At 39.1% G+C, this 22,079-nt stretch overlaps 1 protein-coding gene across 1 annotated transcript in view; it reads left to right on the top strand.

Moving 5' to 3' along the window:
- Window positions 1-22,079, top strand: part of LOC306760935 (calsyntenin-2-like) — a gene marked incomplete at both ends in the record, with an annotated part of 361,417 nt that overhangs the window by 299,842 nt on the left and 39,496 nt on the right. Inside the window, one exon of the mRNA XM_079246988.1 lies at window positions 11,162-11,324. Coding sequence (XP_079103114.1) covers window positions 11,162-11,324 — 163 coding nt within the window. The remainder of the gene's footprint in view (window positions 1-11,161; window positions 11,325-22,079) is intronic.

The raw sequence follows: 22,079 nt of genomic DNA, 5'->3' as shown, positions 1-22,079 counted from the left end.
GTCTCGTCTTATTTTTGGTGTTCTTCCTTCCCAGCTAGCCGAATTCTCTTTAGCTAAATTGTAGGTGAACTATGGGGTCCCCCACGGGTCAATCCCAAGCCCATTTCTTATTCCTTTATGCGTTTCATCTGGGTCCTTTCTTTAAAAAATACATCACATTTCACTCTTTTTTTTCTGAAATGTGCACATTTAAATGCTGTTAAAAACCAGTTGCTTTGTTCAGGCCTTATTAGATGGCCTCCAGGATATTCACTCTGTTTAGTCACAGAGCCCCCTAGTGGTGAATGGAATAATAATTTTGACACGCTCTCCATTATAGGAGTCCTAACCATAAATATGAGTGTCTGTAAACACAACTTCTGGGGGTTTGTCCATATTCCACAGTGGCCTCTCTTGTGTTTTTCCATATTAGTTTCAAGTTAGTTCTGACTGAGTTTCAGCCTGGGGCCAACTTGGTGAGCTGCACAGCACCCATGTAGACCCCTAATCCCTGCTGGCAGGTCCACGTTGGACCCATAAGGGTCCAGTTTGGGACATAAGCTTGAACCAGTTTCAGTTACATGGGCTGTGAAGCCCATGCTGGCTGTATGAGCCCCGTAGGAGAGCTAGATGGGCATAACATTTCTTACACACACTCCATTATAGCAGTCCTAAGCATGAATATAAGTGTAAACACAGCAGTTCCCAAATTTGAAACCCAATGTGGGCTGGCTAAATGGGCCCTAAGTTCAGCCCCAGCTGAAACCCAGTCAGAACTAACTTGAAACCCATATGAGGAAACACAGGTGAGACCACTGTGGAAACTGTGGACAAACCCATATGGGACCTGTTCTGTTTACAGACTCTCAAATTCATGTTAAGCACTGCTACAATGGGGACTGTTTAAAAATGATTATTCTCTTTACCACCAGATGGCGCTGTGACTGACGAGAATGTCTGTTAAAGAAGAAGAGAGATGGCAAACAGATTTTTGAGACTGTGGCTGTTTCTCAGTTTAGGTTCTGCACACTTGGTGTGCAGACTACACAAGCTACGAAGTGTTCTACATCGTCTGCACACAACTAAGTGCGCTTCCTCACCAGTAAAATTAGACAACCTATCTAGTAGACAAGAATTACCCATAGTGCTCCAGTCTTCCATTACCTAGTAAATGCATATGCCAGGTTTATCTAATTAATGATACCATTCATCCACAAAAACACGAAAATATTTTTAAATTTACAGAAAATGGTGCCAGTAATTTGAATTTGAATTATTTTCATTTTCCTTTGTGTCTAAATGACAAACATAAGGAGGAGGATGTTTAGACGAGCCCTCCTTTGGCTGACCACTCATCCTGTCAAGCTGACGTTAACTTCAGTGAAAAATCCTTGTTAGACACATATACAGTCGTCCTCATATGTATTCATACCCTCCCATTAAAGAAGGAGTAAAACTGCCGCCTGGGAAATAAGCTGAAATTGACTAAAGTAATAATAAATAAATGTTTTATGAAAATCATGACATTATTTTCTAATTCTGGCTCAACAGAAAGGTTTTCTTTTAAAAGCCAACCATTATGATAAAATAACATAATTTACATCACTCATAAACTGCTGGGACAAATATTTTGTGTATATACATAAAAATAAATAACTAAACAGTCTGGCTGGTGTGGCACATTCTCCGGCGCTCTGCTGCTCATTCTTTTCTATCAGACGTGCAATGAATTTTGGGATATGAGAGGGCCCATCAGTCTCTTGTATCTTTTGTTTTAAGATAATCTGGAGCCAAACGAAGTGCGGAATTGAAGGGTGGGCTCGAAGGAGCCTTTGAATTGAGACAGCACTTGGCGCATCACCATGACGCATGCAGTCGGCGAATCCACACTTGGAAGTGTGCAGACCCTGAATTGAGTCACAGCCTGTGAATACGATGGGGTCTCGTGCAATCATTCTCCATCTCTGTCTCCATTGTTTGTAGCCCAAATTTAAGCCTGAAATGGACATGTTGGCTGGGTTCTGGGTCCCCCCCCCCCCCCCCACCTCCAGCTGTGGAACAGCTTGTCTGAACAGGTCAAAGCTGCACTCTTACAGAAAACCCATCTTTTCCACATTGTTTTTAGTTCCTGTCAGACATGTTTTCTTGGCTTTCTGAAACCTCTTTATTGCTTAGCTTTTACTTTTTACAGAATTTTTTCTACATTATCATTATTTTGATACTTTTCCTTTGAGTGTATTTTATCGTTGCCGGATGTTGTTTTTATTGTCTGTCCTGAGCACTAATTTGGTCAACTGAGGTTGTTTTGAATGTGCTTTTCGAAATAAATTTCACTGGACTTTGACTCATATAATGAATCATGTCTTTCTTTCCTCCATCTCTTTCATTCATCTCCATCCCTCTTTATCCTCTTGATGCGTCATCTCTGTGCACCGCCAGCTTCCGAGCTAACTTCACCTCAAACTCCTCTTTCATAACCTTTTCTGTCTCGTCTCTCCCTCTCTTGTTTGAAGTTAAGATGTTGGGTTGGGCGACATCTCCAAGAGTCTTTCAACTCCAGAGGACTGGAGGCAACAACTCCCACAGTCAAGCTCTAATGGATAGACAGGCAACAAAGAAAAGAGGAGCAAGTGAACTGCAGAGAGGAAATGAAAGTGAGATAGAGGGGGGGGGCATATAGCGCTTCTGTTTTCTCCTCACCAACATGTGCCCCAAGAGATGATGAAGGATCTTTGATGTGTGTTGTTTCCTTTCTCCACCTCTTTCACTTTCATTTCTCTGTCCTCTGGTTGTTTCGAATCCTCCCTCTGCTTTGTTTGTGTGGTTATTTATTTCATTCATTCTTTCCATCTGTCAATTTGCATTGGGCAGAGACAGAGGAAAGTGGAGGGTTTGGGGAATAGAAAACTTTATGCTTCTCTTTCATGAGTAAGCAAAGCTGGCAAACTTCAGATGCAAAGTTTTTGAAGTTGACACTTAATGGCGTTGAAGTGATGTGACTGCAATTGGGATGGGTGATACCAAACTGCTCCTGTCACAACAATACCATTAAACTATGGTACTTTTTCACCAAAACTGATACTGATACTCATATCGACATAGACTCTGATGTTGATATCAATAGTGAAAACGATATTGACACTTCCGGTCCCTTAAGGGAAAATAATAATAGTGCATCTTTGAAATATATATATATATATATATATATATATATATATATATATATATATATATATATATATATATATATACATATATATGTATATATATATATATATATATATACATATATATATATATATATACATATATATATATATATATATATATATATATATATATATATATATATATATATATATATATATATATACATATATATATATACACACATATATATATATATATATATATATATATATATAGATATATAGATATATACACACATATATATATATATATATATAGATATATAAACACACATATATATATATATAGATATATACACACATATATATAGATATATATATAGATATATATATATACATATATATATATATATATATATATATATATATATATATATATATATATATATATATATAAATAATAACTCCTTTTGAATGTTTTTTTTTCTTGTGGTCATGTTTTATTCTCTTTTTTATTTTATATTTGTCATTATGTTCAAATAAACTTTTTAAATCTAAACCTTAAATGCAAGGCCAACAAGGAGTTTGAGTAAAACTCCAGAACATCAATACATAAGAGATGCTTTTAAAGCTAAAATAATTTACACTGATAAGTAAATCAAACAAACATAAGATTAAATATAAATAATTAATCTACAGCTTAATTTAAGATTTTTCACTTTTTGAATGAAAAATCAAAAGTAAAATAACATGTAAAAGTAATATAATGCATAAATTATAACAGCAATAGCCTGCATTGAACCAGTATAGCATAAAGAAAGAAAACGTCATCATTAACAGCATCATCACAGCGTCTGACAGAATATTGTAATCATGGGACACAAAAGGAATACATTGCATTGTGTGTTTCATGTAATTTTATTGCCTAAAACTCTCAGAGGTAAAAACATATGTCATGTTTTTTATCAGCCTTGGTATCCTAATACTCAAAACAACATTGAATCTAATATTTTGACTGCCTGATATCAAAGTAGTGACTCCAGGAATTAATATTCCCATCCCTATATCACAATAATGTACTGTACACATCTGTTTGTGGATTGGTTTTATTAGAGGTACAGTCACTTAGATCAGTGTCCACACAGCCTGTAACTTTGTTCAGCTTCAAGGAGATTGTGATTCTCTTGGGTTAGATGATGCAGATTTTACCTCATTCACTTACACACATACACACACACACACACACACACACACACAGAAACGGTTACTCCATCTACGGCCAGCTGGTGTTCTCCAATGAATACGAGTGCACCTGTTCCCTTAAACACTAATCGTTTTTCTGACAAAATGCCAAACATTTATGCAGTTTCTGTTGATTGAACAATAAATATTCATGTAGTGTCTAAGTTAGCTCCTTGTACAGGCTGGAAAATCCACAATATCTACAGTAATCTCATAAAGTACACCCTCTTTTCTTTTCTTAATGTTCTACATGCAAGGACTCAATAAAAACATCCGGTTCTTTCTAAAACTTTAAACGAAATAAATAACATCCGAGGCAGATCGCAGCTCATGACATATATAGTTTGTCATGTTATTAACCCTTTAATGCCTGAAATTATTTATAATTACGTAGAACAATGTCAATGCTGGAAATATCAGGAAAAATGGAAGAAATAAAGACAATTGGTGTAAAATTAAACCAAATAGATTGTATTGATAAAATAATTAAAGAAATTAATATATAAAGATAAATCATAAAAGGCTACTCTAAAATGAATACATAAACAAAATAAGTCAATCAAATTGACACATAATTGTGTCACTTTTTTCCAACAAAATGAAAATGCATATTTATCATCTATAGTTCTTGACTGAAGCTGTTTCAGTTGAAACATGTAGCGCCTGAGTTTTTCTTTGCTTTTCCATCGCTGCCTCTGCATTTAAAAGATGAAATTGTGACACACTATATGTGTGTAACTGTTTATCTGCAGCTGTACATATCAACACATCACATTTCTGCACTTTGTTCCGGTTCAGACGGCTGACATGCTCTTTTTCACATGAGCGGATCTTACCTGTAGTGTGGCTTGTTGAAGACGTTTTAGAACTGTTTTAATAGCTTTATATAAAAATATTCAAAACCAAAACAAACTGCGATAATAATAAAAAAATAAATATATAAATAAAGTGCTGCCTCTCCCACACCATGGTAACATCCACATCTAACTGGGCTCGCAGCGGTCTGACCAGCACCTTCCTACAATGTCCTCTACCTTGTGTTTTTTCTATCTCTCAGATGTAAGTCGCTTTGGATAAAAGTATCTCTTTTATCTATATCTATATATATCTATATTTCTCTGGATGGTTCTGTAGGATTTTACACTAAAGTCTTGTTTTACTGATGAATTTACAGGCTTCAGTCTCACATACAAGTTTTTCATTCAGCCATCTGACCTCATCCCTCCATTTCCGTGCCCCTGTGCGGAAACGTTGACAGATGGCAACATGTCTTCCTTCAAATGGTGCCATCCCAAAACCCACTTGATGAAAAGACGAAAACGATAAAACAACGATAAAAAGACAAAGGCAGAAGGTGGACAGTTACGTATTTGTATGCGTGGATATGTTCATTTTTCTTTGTGAAATTTTGTTTTTAACCAGCAGCAGCATCACCGGCTGAGAAAACGCAGGGTCTGGTACTTACTTTGATGAAGGATGTTACAGCTGGTCGCCAGCATAAAGAAAAGCGGAATAAACACAGTGAACTTTCACTGCAATGCAGCAACATTTCACTGCAGAATCCCTTCAAACGGAGACTTTGTAAACTTATGCATGTGTCCCCGCTCCAGTTTAGTCCCCTGAGTTTACCTCTATTTTCTTTTTATTAATGGCTTCTCACACTTGAAACAACATTAATAAAAGAAAAAATAAAATATGGTTTATGACGAAATAACAAAGCCGTTGCATCACGCAGCACACTTACATCAACATACACAATCAGACACAGTAAGCATGCTAAGATAATTACATAATCCTCTGCCATATAAATATCAACATAACTGCAAGTATTCAGCATCAATGCTGAGTTTAATCCAACAGTATTAAACACAAACAGCAGACAAGAACAAAACACAACACTGATCTCAAACTATGTCTTTTAATGTTTTATTAGCCACCGTTCCCTCTTCCTCAGAGAAAAATTCAACCTTATTTCACACAAATGAGAAGTCCAACAATTTAACAGTAAACCTCACAAGAAAAGAAAACTTATTTAAATCCTGGTGATAATTACATTAAAAATAGGTTTTCTTTGCTCTGTAAAAGCAGACGTTTTGGCATTTTACTGATCTACAGCTTCGAGGTGTGTATGAACACAACGTGAAGAGGGAAAGACATCAGCAGTGATCTAAGAGAAGCAACTGCTGCTGCTCCTCTGTCTGGGAAGATTTATACGGCCACGTCCAAACAACCTGAAGTCTGACTTTGGACAATGAGAGACATCATTCACTGGAAGGAAAGATTCAAGAAAGCTGCCAATCTTTCCAAGAGGGAACATCCTAGCAAGGTCAAACACTGCAGTGCACATAGAAACTGAGAAAAAAAAAAAAAAAAAATCTAAGTGCTACATGCTAACACATCTTAGATAGCATGTTAAAGTTGTGAAAGTGATCAAGCTCAGCATATCAACAAAAAAACTAATTTCACAGAGGAACCTTGCAGGTTAAGTCGACCACGAAGTCTTGCATAGTGCACCAGAGGAATTTACAATTAAATGTACTGTTTTGGTACTTTCACAAATATCTCTGTGTTGCTATCAGTGCAAAGATAACTTTTATTTAGCTTTTCTGCACGACGATGAAGCTGATAATTCAGTGTATTTCTAGTCACGATCAGTCGACGGTGATGTAGCAGGAGTGGAGAGCAGCTGCTGTACCATGGAGGAAATTACCATTATTCTTCAGAAATAAGAAGAATTTAAACCATCATCCAGGGCAAAAACAATAGATTTGCCACAGCAAAAGTCAGGAAGGAACACCAGCAGGAAGTTGCGTAATTTGTTAGATAACACGTTACTTCGCCCTGCGATGGACTGGCGAGATGTCCAGGGTGTACCCTGCCTGTCGCTCAAAGCCAGCTGGGATAGGCTCCAGCTTCCCCGCGACCCTGAATTGGATTAAGCGGTTCAGAAAATGAATGAATGAATGAATGAATGAATACGTTACTTCATTGGGCAATACTCACGGACAGCACTTTGTTCACGTTATTACTTCCCAGATGTTTCAGGCAGTTCTTCCTCAGTTGCTTTCTTTCTTTTTATGTATTTTATTAAGTACTTTACAAGCTTTATAGGTGTAAATTAGCATGGTGATTTATCCTGGTAAGAAGTTAACCAGCATCATAGTAGAGAAAACCTTGGTTTAACCCTTAATCTTGCTTTGATTGGAGAAAATCCAGCTTCATCAAACAGGCTTCTGGTAAGAACCAGATCAATGTTAAATTTAAAACCTTAACATTTAGCATTTAAACTCAATGACTAGTAAGCAAAATGATAGTAGATGGAAAACAAACAATCTAAACAGCTGCATTAAATATAGCTTGCAAGTTTCAGCATCTAATTGCATCTTTTTATGCTTCAAAATGGTGAACATTTAAAAGATGCACCAAAATATGATCAGCTTGCAGCTAAAACATGCATCCAAACAGCCTCACCTCAGGCTGCCGCCACACCATCTCCCCTTTAAAGCCTGCAAGTGGAAGTCACCCACTCTGCACCCAGATCCCACATGGGCATGAGACCGCTTTGAAATGCTGAACACCAACCAGTTCTAACACACAACAGAGGATCATCTACATGTCTGAGGGATTATATGTGCATGCCAATGAACATAAATTGTATTACTCGGCAGCTGAGTAATGAGATTTAACCACAGTGTCGAGGAAAAGTTGCCAGCTGATAGAATGCTAAAGATTAAAAACATAAGCTTTACAAAAGGCATGAAAAATGCTACAAGTTGCAGAAGATGAGCGCTTGTGTGTTTGTATGTGTTTAAGGATATCTTAACATTCAAACTAGCTAATCAAAGTTAATCCCATTAGCTCCAATCACATCTGCAGCACCATCAGACTGGATAACCAGATTATCCCCATCAATGATTCTAAGTAGTGTCTCAGCAGATCGACACGCTGCATGTGTGTGAAGCAGCTGTGCAGAATAATCATCAGTAGGCCAGATGCTGTAGCTTGCACCTCCAAAACAGGGAGAATGAGCCCCATAGATTACATCTCCCATCTGCCACGCTAGCTGGTGTTAATAAGCAGACTGAGGAGAGCTCTTCTTTCGACAGGGAGGTAACCCTAAGCTGAGCGTTCAAAGGGTGTCGCAGGTTGTATTAGAGGAGCTGAGAGGGAGACAATGGAGAGTGTTGGCACTCCTGGAGCACCAAAAGAGGAGGACAGAGAGAGGCTCTACCTCTCTGTCAAGCAGGGTAAACAGTCAAGCAGGCTGAAGAGCGCCGCAGTCAAGCATGTTTCACTGGAGGTCAAACATGTGAAGCGCTAACTCGTTTCAATGAGCATTTAGCTCGGTGGAAACCATTTCGTTTTAATGGTGCATGCCAAGAATGAATGTGTGTTCATCTGTTTTAAGTTCTTTTTCCTACAACAAACACAATGAGGAAGCAGGCTTGTATCAAAACGCTGCGGCTGAAAGCAGCTGCCTCTGCATGGCGGTCTGGATTACCCTCTGAGGTGGTGAGGAGGTCAGGAATCTGGGAGAGACTCAACGTAGACCCAATGCTCCTGCACGCGGGGGAGCTAGCTGAGTTGCAGGCACCTGATAAGGACGCCTCCTTTTAGAGGCTTACATGACATGCCCAGCTGAGTATAGACCCGAGCGCTGACCTGGGACTCGTTACTCGGATTATAAATTCCACCTTTCCTGGAGGAGGCTCAGGATCCCCACGAAGAACAGGAAGTAGTTGGCAAAGACAGTTGCTGAAAGCAGGGAGGATGAGCTGCCTCTGCTTCACCCCCGCCCCCTCTCCAGCCATCTCTACCCCCGCTGGCACCACAACAAGGAAACAGAAGCCTGCAAAAAGACGCTTCAGAGCTCGTTGTAGAGTCATTCTCATAATGAAGTAGGATGTGGACGAGGAACATCTGACAGTGTTCTGAAGAATCTGGTGCTAGCAGATAAGCAATTGAACCTTTGAGGTGGGGTCATGTGGAGTAGGCTCACTTCCAACATATCCCACTGAATCCCAGAAGATTGGCTTTCTGGGGAGTTTGGAAGCTACGAGAGGCGCGGTTTTACTCACATTACCTGTCATTGGTGTTAACCATGCGGGTCATCGGTGTGTGTGTGTGTGTGTGTGTGTGTGTGTGTGTGTGTGTGTGTGTGTGTGTGTGTGTGTGAACTAACAAAACAGAAAGGACGGCATTAATATCTTTTGAAAAGCTCTTTCTGGAGATCTTCTATCGTGCAGAGAGCAGGTAGAAGTGAAATATGTACATTCCTTCCTTCTCCTTAATGTGCTTCTCGACATAGATTTAATGGCTGTAATTTGATCCTCTGTTTCCGTCACTAATGCTTGTATTTTTTTCACCAGTTTCGCTCATTATATCTTTGGAATTGTCTGTTAGGTGGCAGCAGAAACTCCATCAGTAGTCCAGTTTTGGACCGATTGAATTTGTGGGAACAGGAGTTGAGGATTCAAGAGAAAAAGCATTTTTCTGTTGAATACAAAGTTTTGGAGACGATCAGTTAACAGTGAAGGGAACAGGCTAGAAATACTTCCATCCAACTAGTTACGACCATGTATTATGACACCATGCATTAAGACATGATCCAGTGCAGTGCAATGCAATGCAATGCAATGCAATGCGATAAGATAAGATAAGATAAGATAAGATAAGATAAGATAAGATAAGATAAGATAAGATAAGATAAGAGAAGAGAAGAGAAGAGAAGAGAAGAGAAGAGAAGAGAAGAGAAGATAGGATGTAATGCAATACAATGCAGAACAATCCAGTACAATGCACTTTGTCATCTCTGTGCTAGCAGATAAGCACAGAGAATAGCATCTTTTTATGCTTCAAAATGGGGAACATTTCCCCATTTCCCTAATGTAACAGCCAAAGACACAGAAATTTGTCTCTGGCTGTTACATTAACTCAACAAGAGACTACTGTACTTACACACAACCATTCAACATTGCAGCAAAAGTTGCACTTTACCAGTTTTATGATGGAAAAAAGATAAAGATCAAGAATCTAAAAGAATAAAACATGAGGCTATCGCTCAGACCGCGTAGCCGCAAACAGAGATATTGCATAAAAGATGCGGCCAAAAAAGACATTTAAGATTTTGATGCAACTGGGGACAAATGAATATTTAAAATGGTTCAGCCTGCCTTTTCGGAGTTTGTACCTTTTATCAGAAAGTAATAACTGTCTGACAAAACTCTGAACTTGTCTGAGCTCTGACTACTTTTGAATGGACTACAGGAAGAGGTTTTGAGTCCTTCCTGTCAACTTGCAATACAGAGATTGACGTACCAGGTTGTTGCTCCTTTAGTTTCCAGATCCTAAACTATGAATACCCTTCTTATGAAACTTAAATGAACATCAGTGAAAGGAGTAAAAAAAAACAGAAAGCACTGATCAGGCAAGAAACTGAGATGGAAAGTACCGAACACAAAGCTCAGCAGAGAACTCAAACGGCTGACACAGATGAGAAGAATGATAAACTAGCTGCACACAGTGGTGACAGATGATTTAATGGACTGATGACAAATGAGGAGCAGGTGAGGGAATCAGCAACGAAGAACCAGGTGTAACAGAGGAGCGGGAAGTAAACAAGACAATACACAAGAGAATAAACTTCTAAATGAAACAGGAAGTAAGAGGGAGCTAGAGTTCAGGCGAAATGCCGAATCAGCAAAATCCCACAGACTAGATTCAGTCATTTAGAGTATAAGGCTAGAAATATACGCTATTAATGTCCCCTGTCTTTGTCTTTCCTCTCCCAGATATGTGACAAGGAGTGGCATTACTACGTCATCAACGTCGAGTTCCCGGCAGTGACGCTGTACGTGGACGGAGTCACCTACGACCCCTACCTGGTGACAGACGACTGGCCCATCCACCCGTCGCAGATCGATGTTCAGCTCACGGTCGGTGCCTGCTGGCAAGGTGAGCCAGGAACAGCCCATGATGATGATGATGATGATGGTGGTGACAAAGTGTCATAAAGATACGCTCTTTATTTTTTTATTTCAGTCTCCCTCTAGGGGAAGAAAAAAAAAGCAGAATTCAGAGAGAAGTTTTAACACAAAAGTCAAAGTCATCTGATGGATTCTGGGTTTCCTGCTGCTCCCGTTTGTGCAGAAGTTCAAGAATATTCCTGAAGTTTAACTGCTGAGGAAGACGCGGCGTGTGGACCGTGTTCTTCGGTCTTTAAGCCACAATGCCTTTACTTTACGACTGTGTCCTTGACAAACGACAGAACCAGCCTGCATGAGGGTGTAGAATTAAACCGATGGCTGCCACTAATTGCACCAGAGAAGAAGAAAGGGCTTTTTTTATTTTATTTTTTTTTACTCTGCACAGCACACAGTGTGAACTTCTCACAGATCCTTTGCTTCAGATAAAGAGATCTCTGCCAGAGAAAAGGAGTGGGTCTTTATGTCCCTTTTATGTGTGGGAAAAGACCACCCCACCCGTCCTGACTCCTCTCCTCCCCTGCAACACTTTCTTTCTCTGAACACCATGCAGCATGCCTTTTTGGTGGGAGTGTTGGGGGGGATTAATATGGCCTGGAATAGAAAAGAGAGTAAAGGGACTACTTTAGCTATGTTATCATTCAGGCTGAGCGTTAGTAGAAAGTCATGAAGGCGATCCTGAAATCTTAGCAGAAGCCATTAGCCACAGCAAATTGCCCTTTCAAAGTGCCAAGCTAGAAGTGTTCAGCATATTGATCGCCACTCCTGAAGCTTCGGCTTACAACCTGGATTTCAGCAGACTTGTAGAGCTAGTCGTGCATTTTGTTGCTTACTGGGGGGTCTCGCACTGAAAAACTGCTCCGGTGAATTACGGATCAGACAGGATGTGACATGATCGAGTGTGAAGGCAGAGTACATAAAAAGATTAGTCAGCTCTAAACAGAACATTGATATTCTGCTGTATTTCATTCAGTTTAATGATTTCATTTTATGCTTCATAACACATAAATGGCCAGTCAGCATTATCTAATGGGCACAGATTCTGTTCTGACCACAGCAGATAAATCTGATGGTTTCACCCGTTTTACCAAAGACAAAAGGCAATCATGGCAGTGTGACATGATTTTAGGGTATAAATGTGTCATTAAATCGGGTTCAGATGGCCGTCAGCAGATACAAGCACACAGAGTTTTAAGACGTGTCCTATTTTTATTATTTACAACTTTTTATTACATTTATTCATGAGCAGGGAAAGTAGTCCAGGGAAGTATTCTCATGGAATTGTGTTGCTCAGAAAGAGTTCTGCCTTCTGGGACCATAATATTCATGTTTGCAGTCCACCTAGAATTGGACAAAACCTAAATATTGTTGTAAAAATCTGGTAAATGCAACACCTAAGTTTACTCTCAAATATAACTAAAACATTTTATGCTTTCATGAGGTTTTTCAGACGTGTTGATGTAGAAGTTTCTCACAGAAATGTGGAAACACTTTTTTTTTATTTACACATCATCAAACATTAAGTAAGAGGTCAGGTGAGCAGGTCATTTCCAGTAAGGATGTCTTCTGGAGGACTTTTTCTGTCTTTTGATGAAAACGGCAACAGCAGGAATGGTGACCGAAATATCTACTCAAAAATGTGGAACATTTCATATCTCCGTCCTCCTCAAAGTGGATTCTAGTGGGACAATTTATAACAAGAATTACTGCTTATGCGTTACACACCGTTCAAAGTAAACATGTAAAAATCAAAACTGTAATTTGTGAAAATTTCAGAAATTAATTTTGTGAAAACTGTAATGGAAACGCAGCTATTGACACATAATGGCATCACCTCTTCTCAGATAAAATATTATATTTACTCAGCCCTGCATGAAAACTACAGAACATCTACATGAAATGGATAAGCTGAAAAACGCCTTAAAGGTGGAGTATGTAAGAGTTTCAATATTTAAAAAAAAATTAACTAATAAAATAACTACAAACATAATTAGTTTTTTTTTTGTTTTTTTTAAAAAACCATGTAGGTTCCAGTCTGTCCATATTTGATGTGTTATTAAATTACAAGTTTAATTAATGACAAATGACAAAAAGCACTTTTTTTTACTGGTAGGCAAACATTTAAGAAGGGTCTTTGTCATTAATTAAACTTGTAATTTAATAACACATCAAATATGGACAGACTGGAACCTACATGTTTTGTTTTTTTAAAAACTATCTAATTATGTTTGTAGTTATTTTTTTAGTTAATTTATTTTGAAAATATTGAAAATCATACATACTCCACCTTTAATGCGCGACTCAAACGAGGGACAGACAGTTTGGTCCATCTCCTGCAGTGTTTATGTGTAATTTGGTCCGTTTGCTAATGACTCGGCCATCCATCATTGTATGTAGCAATCCAGTCCTACCAGTTCTGCAGGTTGTCATTGTTTTCCTGCTCCAACACCTGACTCAGCTGAATGTGTTTTATGCAAAATTTGATAGGCTGTCAAATCCATTTAATTTGATTCAGGTGTGTTGAAGCAGGAATGCATTCAAACCCTGCAGGACTGATCCCTCATGGGATCAAATGGCACAGACCGGCTTTAAAGCATCCATTCAGCCTTGTTGGATCGGAAAACTGATGGAGTTCTGCTTCACACTTGGCCACATTAACCGTGCACACTCTGACAACCAGCTGCAAAAACTCCCCAACCAGGGTGGCGGGGACAAAAAGTCCTTTTGTTTGTGCTACCCTGACAAGAATGAGAATAAATTTCAGCATATCTCATGTCTCAGGATCATGTCTGATCAGATTTTCAGGGTGCGCACAGACAGGTTCACCGCCCACTGCAGCATGTTGTCTGATAAACAACAAAATTTCAACCATGTGTTCTTCAGCTGGAGACGTTGACAATAGAAAGCATGTTGTGCTGCTGCACTGGCTCTAAATGTAGCCCAGAAGAAAACACAACGAAGTCCCAAAGAACCCAGTACGCTCAGCAGACATGCATGAGGTAGAACGTAACACTCTCCAAAGAACTTTTTCATACAATCCCTGCAACAATAAACCCTTTCTGACCTCATGTCTGTGCATTTGCATTTATATTTTCTCCGTTCTTTTGGTTTTGTTGCGTTTTGTTTTGTTACGAATGCATCATCTCCCCATCCATCCTTTTTCCTTCACATCAGAGACTAAGTGCTGGCTGTGCAGTCCTCCCACAGTCAGCTCTATATTTACCCTCTGACCAGTTCATGTTCAGAGTTGTGTAACAGTCAGAGAAACACCATCATCCTATCTCATTCTGCTCCCTCTCTGAGTGTGTAATCACACACGTACCGCCGCCTCGCCTCCCTGGCTTTCTTCATCCCAGCAGCAAGCGTGCAGGTAAAACACTGATGATGCACAATCTGAAACTGATATGTCTGTACATATATTTATATACCGTACACTGGACAGATATAAGCCCTCAGGCAGCAACACATAAACTCTAATATCACACAGGGATTACAGACTCACATCTCTCATCTCTACTTAAGTAATGGTGTTATTTCAAGCCCACCGATGCATCTCCGCTCTCATCTGCTGCTGATTTGGAAATGATGCAAATGAAGGAGAATAAAGATCTGTGGAGCAACAAGATCTGCACAGACCAGGCAGAAAGGACCGGTCTCTGCAAAGTGGGATGGTCAGCAGCTTTATTACCCATAGCGTTCTCACTCCCCAGCGTGTTAACAACACCCCTCACCTCTGCTTTTCAGTTTTAATCTTCTGTCTGGGACCTCAGTAGGGTTTCTGGGCCACAGCCTAAATTGATAACATCTGTCAGGGTGAGAATAATTGGAAAGGTGGTCATCTTAGGAGAAAGTGGGAAAGAAATGATAGCTAAGGAGCAAGTGGAGCAGAGCATGAAGATGACGGAAAGGCTGAGTTTAGCTTAGTTGGTATGAAACTCCACACACGGCCTTGTGGTTCTGTTCACCAATGGCAAGACTCTCTTCCAGACGACGCGACAGGAAATACAAAGCAGACATTTCATTTTTTTTCTGCTTTACAACATAATGTGAAAATATATCTGTATGAACAGATATATTCCCATTCAGACTGAATGAATGTATTTATAATAAAAGCAGCAAGAGAGTTATTATGTTCAGTTTTCATTTCCCAGAAAGTTTGTTAGTTTTCTTTTTCTTTTCAGGTTTTTCAGCACACCATCTGAGGCCGACGTTGCTGGGATCTGATGAATTTATCACATATCCAGCCTCATCATGTGCACAGCTCACACATAACTTTAATTACAACCTTCCTAAATCTCATCCTACTCAGAACTTCTTTCTTTTTCACTGCACTCTGAAAGCCTTTTTAGGATCGATGCAGAAGACGGTAACACAGGCGGATGGACAGTTTTCTGTGCCTCCTGCATCGTTTACATTCTCATTTGACCTGTTTTCAAGGAGCTTAGCTGTCCGTCAATGCAGAAACTGAAGCAATGCCGCTGGAAATCATGGGGGCAGTGTTGAGTTGTATAGCTGACACACAGCCAGCATATCAGAGAAGAAGAGAAACAGGAAGAAGACAATGCAGAAAACATTAAATAAATGCACCTGAAGAAGATCCAGATGAAGTTGAGATCAGCAGTTAAAGTGGAACTATTATGTGCATTTCAGGCTAATTTATTTTTATTTCTGAGACCAGAAGGGCTGGGATTGATCGACTTATTGCCACAAATCGCTTTATTTACTTCAGACCAACCCTCTCCGTAGGCTGTCAGATCAGCCTGCGGGCAAAACGAGTAGATTGAGGCTCTTCCGCATTAAGCCCCGCCTCCCGCCACTGCACTACATCGGGAGCGCGCACCGCACCTGCTTTCACCGTCATTGTAACATCTCATAAACAGAAGGATTAGGCTCATATGAACTCAATAAAAAACAAAATACAATGTCAACACATAGCATACAGCCCTACATGTTGGAACCTGAATCAGACCCTGAAAACGAAGTGGAAAACAGCAACCCACAGCAACGAATGCAGCAGGATGTCTCTCTTTGGTAAACTCACCAGCCATCGTTGGAAATAACTTTATCCCACGTTTTCCACCCACCTGATGTATTTGTACATGCCCTTGTTAACCAGTAGAAGGTAACCAATCACCGAAACTTATCCCCCGGGACGTCACAAGGATTTCCAAGTAGAAAAAACTCTCTAAAACGACACGTTTTCCGTCGCCATGGAAACCGAACGGAGAGCGTGCTGGAACTCAAACTCAAACATGCGTTTAGGTGATAAAAAATGGTGTCGTTCACATGTCTGATGAGGATTCAACACTGTAACACTGTAGAAAGCTCAGAAAACTTGAAATACCATCATAGCACCCCTTTAAACATTGTGGTTTATTTCTGCTAGTTTTTCTGGTGTTAACAACTTTATGGTGCAATACTGCTGCCAGCCGGTGTTAAAACCATAGACTGTATATATAAGATGGGCGAAGCCTCCGTGACAACACCCATAGGTTTCTGAAGAGCTGAATTGAAGCTCGGTGGGCGGTTCCTACCATCGCCATCTTGGCAGCGTCATGCATGTTGTCTCGTCTGGAAAATACAAATATGGGCAAAGAGGTGGAGCTAAGAGGGGGGCTGTGAGCGTCATGGTGGATGATTGACATCGAGCAAACTCCGAGCTTTCTGTAGCTAAGAGCTAACCGAGCTAACCCGAAGATAACAGGAGCTAACCAGCTAACGGAGGTAAGCGGGCTAAAGCTAAGTCACGTTGTTAACCAACTAAAAACCGCGGTTGTTCTACGTTCTTCTTACTTGAAGCCAGAGATTAGTACCTGTCAATCAAAAGGCCACGCCCCTAAATATGTCGAACTTCGAGATTAAATTACTTTTAAACGGGTGAGTTAGAAAAAAATTCACTCCCCCCACAGTTGTCATGAAGATAAAACTGACCTATGAACCGAAAATGGATTTTTGAATCTGGCTGTAAACATGTTTCTATCTGCTGTGAAGTTGGTCTTTTTAACATGGGAGTCTATGGGGATTTGTTCTGTTTTGCAGCCCCTAGTGGATGAAGGGGGAACTGCAGTTTTATGCACTTCCACATAGGCTTCTCTTTTTACCGCCAGAGGTTGCTGCTTGGTCAAAACACAGAAAGGAACTCTTAACTCGGCACTGCCCCCTAGTGGATGAAGTGATTTAACAACCACAGCAACGTAAAAGACACCACTATGAGGGTGGTGACATATCACAACACTGGAAATGGATTTACATTCATCAACATACTTTTCTTTTTTTGCTTTGTTCTTATTTTTCTATTTTGTTTTTCTTTTAACTTTTCCGGTCCAGCATTAAAGACACATGATGTAACATTCTGACCTTAAAACTCCACGTCAGACTTGTTTGACGACACAATGACGTCTATCATGTGCATTTCTAGAGCCGATACTAGCCAGCTCTGTACCGAGGCTGAGAAACCAACTCCTCACAGCTTTTACATCTGGTACGTGATGTGATGTTTCGCTTCACTGTAAAATAAGGAACTGGCTGTTCTGAATATGCAACGTCGCTGATTCAGCAAAGAAATGCAAGAAGACTAAAAGAGAGTTAGAGGCAAAACACGAGTCATCTTTTACTGGCTGGAGAGAGCTAACAGGTCAGGTAGGATGCAGGATGGATGCTGAATTAGCTGTCAATTGGGCCCACGTGACGGGGAACATGGCAAAAGTTCTATAGTATGGTCTCAAATTTTTATTTTATTTGTTTATTTTGAATAAGTGTTAGTTTTACAAAGTTTTCGTGGTACTGCTGGATCTGACCGGAGAACAAGACAGAGAAAGGGTAGAATGAGAATAGAAAGGAAAGGGAAGATGAAAAGAAAACAAACAGGAGACACCACAAAGGAAACACTGGAATCACAGGTTCCACAACAACTGCTGCACCTGTACAGAAGCAGAAAGAGCATCAGCTGTAAAACGATTACATTAAAGCAATTATGCTTTCCATAGTGACAGTTCACATCTGGTGATCAAAGGGATTGAATGATGGTGCAACACATCTGATGGCTTTATAATGACCCATTTGCACCACATGACCCTTTATGAGCAATTTGGTTTGGGTTATGTGTTAAACGTCAGATGTTATAGTAAGAAAAATATCCTGCAAATAAAACTGAGCCTGTAATTATTTATTACATCAATATATCAATTTCAACTCCCATGGCTAAACAAACTAAGTGTACACAGTAAACACTAAAAAAAATGAAGCAGTAAATGGGGTGTGAAGTTTCACGAGACTAGTGCAGGTAGGCTGAGAAGTTCAGTCAGCGATCAGCTGTGCAGACACACTTTCTGCTTGCTTCTCTAAACCTTTAATTTGGGATAAGGTGCATGAGGGTTTGCAGCTTCACACAGGCATGCTGTGAAGAGTAAGAGCTCCAATAATTCCAACGCTCCATGATAAAAAACAAAGGTAAAATGAAAGGTTTGAGAAAGTGTTGGAAACACAGCCGCCCTCCCACCACCACCACCACCCCCCTCCCATACATTCCCATCTGCCCAGTCAAGAGAAAGACTTCGCCTGCGTCTCATTTTGGCAGGTAGACAAGCAAATGACAAGCCACTAAGATGATAAGATTCTCCAGGGAGATCACATCAGCCTGTACGGCTGCTGTCTGCCCTCAGGGTGAGAAGGGAGCTCCATCTGACTGGTCGTTGTGCACAATACAGCTGCGGGTCAGCAATCATGGCGAGGATTCTGGGTTGAAGGCCTACGGTCACTGCACTCCATTTCCGTCTTGTTTTCACACTCGGGGAGAAAGGCACAGGAAAGTGTCTCCAGCAGTGGCCAGTTGTGACTCTATATGTGCTGACTGAGCTTCTCAGGACCTGTAGGGTGGTGATAAATGTGCCTGCACCATTATCATGGAATTAGGAGAACCAGGGTCAAGCTTTTGAAGGTTTTAAATTATTTTTTTACCATATACCAGATACCACAAGTATCTTTACCTAACTTGTTACCTGTAATATCACCCCCATATAAGGACATTGTGGTTTTGCATGTATAAAACACACATATGGGGTATATACATATGTGACACACTTTTGGTGCACATGAGCAGCATGTGGTTTTAAAATTTTTGCTGTAGTAAAATGACATGTGTATGATCACATATGAAATATAAAAATCCTGTGTGAAACCCATGTATACATATGAGAAACTTATATATTCACATGTAACCCATGTACTCTGAAGTTACTGACACGTAAAACACATATTGCTTTAATGTGAAACATATTTAATCATAGTTGTAGGAATTGTAAATTCCTTTTTGAATCTAAATAATGGCATGTGAAACCTTTGTAAATCCCCATGTTAAAACTCTATAACACATGTGAAACCTTTGTAAATCCCCATGTTAAAACTCTATAACACATGCGAAACCTTTGTAAATACCCATGTTAAACCTCTATAACACATGTGAAACCTTTGTAAATACCCATGTTAAACCTCTATAACACATGTGAAACCTTTGTAAATCCCCATGTTAAACATCTATAACACATGTGAAACCTTTGTAAATCCCCATGTTAAAACTCTATAACACATGTGAAACTTTTGTAAATCCCCATGTTAAAACTCTATAACATATGTGAAACCTTTGTAAATCCCCATGTTAAAACTCTATAACACATGTGAAACCTTTGTAAATCCCCATGTTAAAACTCTATAACACATGCGAAACCTTTGTAAATACCCATGTTAAACCTCTATAACACATGTGAAACCTTTGTAAATACCCATGTTAAACCTCTATAACACATGTGAAACCTTTGTAAATCCCCATGTTAAAACTCTATAACACATGTGAAACCTTTGTAAATCCCCATGTTAAAACTCTATAACACATGTGAAACTTTTGTAAATCCCCATGTTAAACCTCTATAACACATGTGAAACCTTTGTAAATACCCATGTTAAACCTCTATAACACATGTGAAACCTTTGTAAATCCCCATGTTAAAACTCTATAACACATGTGAAACCTTTGTAAATCCCCATGTTAAAACTCTATAACACATGTGAAACTTTTGTAAATCCCCATGTTAAAACTCTATAACACATGCGAAACCTTTATGAATACCCATGTAAAACCTCTATAACACATGTGAAACCTTTGTAAATACCCATGTTAAACCTCTATAACACATGTGAAACCTTTGTAAATACCCATGTTAAACCTCTATAACACATGTGAAACCTTTGTAAATCCCTATGTTAAACCTCTATAACACATGTGAAACCTTTGTAAATCCCCATGTTAAAACTCTATAACACATGTGAAACCTTTGTAAATCCCCATGTTAAAACTCTATAACACATGTGAAACTTTTGTAAATCCCCATGTTAAAACTCTATAACACATGCGAAACCTTTATGAATACCCATGTAAAACCTCTATAACACATGTGAAACCTTTGTAAATACCCATGTTAAACCTCTATAACACATGTGAAACCTTTGTAAATACCCATGTTAAACCTCTATAACACATGTGAAACCTTTGTAAATCCCCATGTTAAACATCTATAACACATGTGAAACCTTTGTAAATCCCCATGTTAAACATCTACAACACATGTGAAACCTTTGTAAATCCCCATGTTAAACATCTACAACACATGTGAAACCTTTGTAAATCCCCATGTTAAACATCTATAACACATGTGAAACCTTTGTAAATCCCCATGTTAAACATCTATAACACATGTGAAACCTTTGTAAATCCCCATGTTAAACATCTACAACACATGTGAAACCTTTGTAAATCCCCATGTTAAACATCTATAACACATGTGAAACCTTTGTAAATACCCATGTTAAACATCTATAACACATGTGAAACCTTTGTAAATCCCTATGTTAAACATCTATAACACATGTGAAACCTTTGTAAATCCCCATGTTAAACATCTACAACACATGTGAAACCTTTGTAAATCCCCATGTTAAACATCTATAACACATGTGAAACCTTTGTAAATACCCATGTTAAACATCTATAACACATGTGAAACCTTTGTAAATACCCATGTTAAACATCTACAACACATGTGAAACCTTTGTAAATCTCCATGTTAAACATCTATAACACATGTGAAACCTTTGTAAATCCCTATGTTGAACATCTATAACACATGTGAAATCTGTAGAATGCCATGTGGAATCCATGTGATTTTGTTTAGTCATGTTCTACATGTTAAATGTGACAGATTTCATGTCATCACATGGTTTCACAAGTAAAATATGCTTAAATTTTATGTTAAAAAAATATTTGGCTTTCACTTCAGAATTTACACACATATCCATTTCGCTATGTAGAAAATATGTGTTCCACATGTGCAAAATCACATAAGGACAAATGAGAATTTTTTTTTTTATGCAAGGCCGGTGATCATATGTGTTGCATTCATTCTGGATGTGTGAAAGTGATGAAATGTGTTGACTGTGTCAGCAGTTGGCTGTAAGGTCACATCCCAGTTTAGAAAAACACTCAAGCTTCTTTGTTTTCCATTGAGCCTTTAACTCCTCTAAGCACCAAAGCTGCAAAATTACAACAAGCATGAAGCCAAATCTCCAGAAAGAGAGCTCAATCTGTCTTTTTGAAGTTCTCACCTTTGAAAGAATCATGCAGAGCCGATGAGAACGCAGACTGGATTACGAAGAAAACATGAAACAAACTGAAACT

The sequence above is a fragment of the Telmatherina bonti genome (genome assembly GCF_933228915.1).
Source record: "Telmatherina bonti genome assembly, chromosome: 9".
NCBI lineage: Eukaryota > Metazoa > Chordata > Actinopteri > Atheriniformes > Telmatherinidae > Telmatherina > Telmatherina bonti.
The sequence above is the reverse complement of the archived record's forward strand: the minus strand, read 5'-3'. Positions and strand labels throughout refer to the sequence as shown.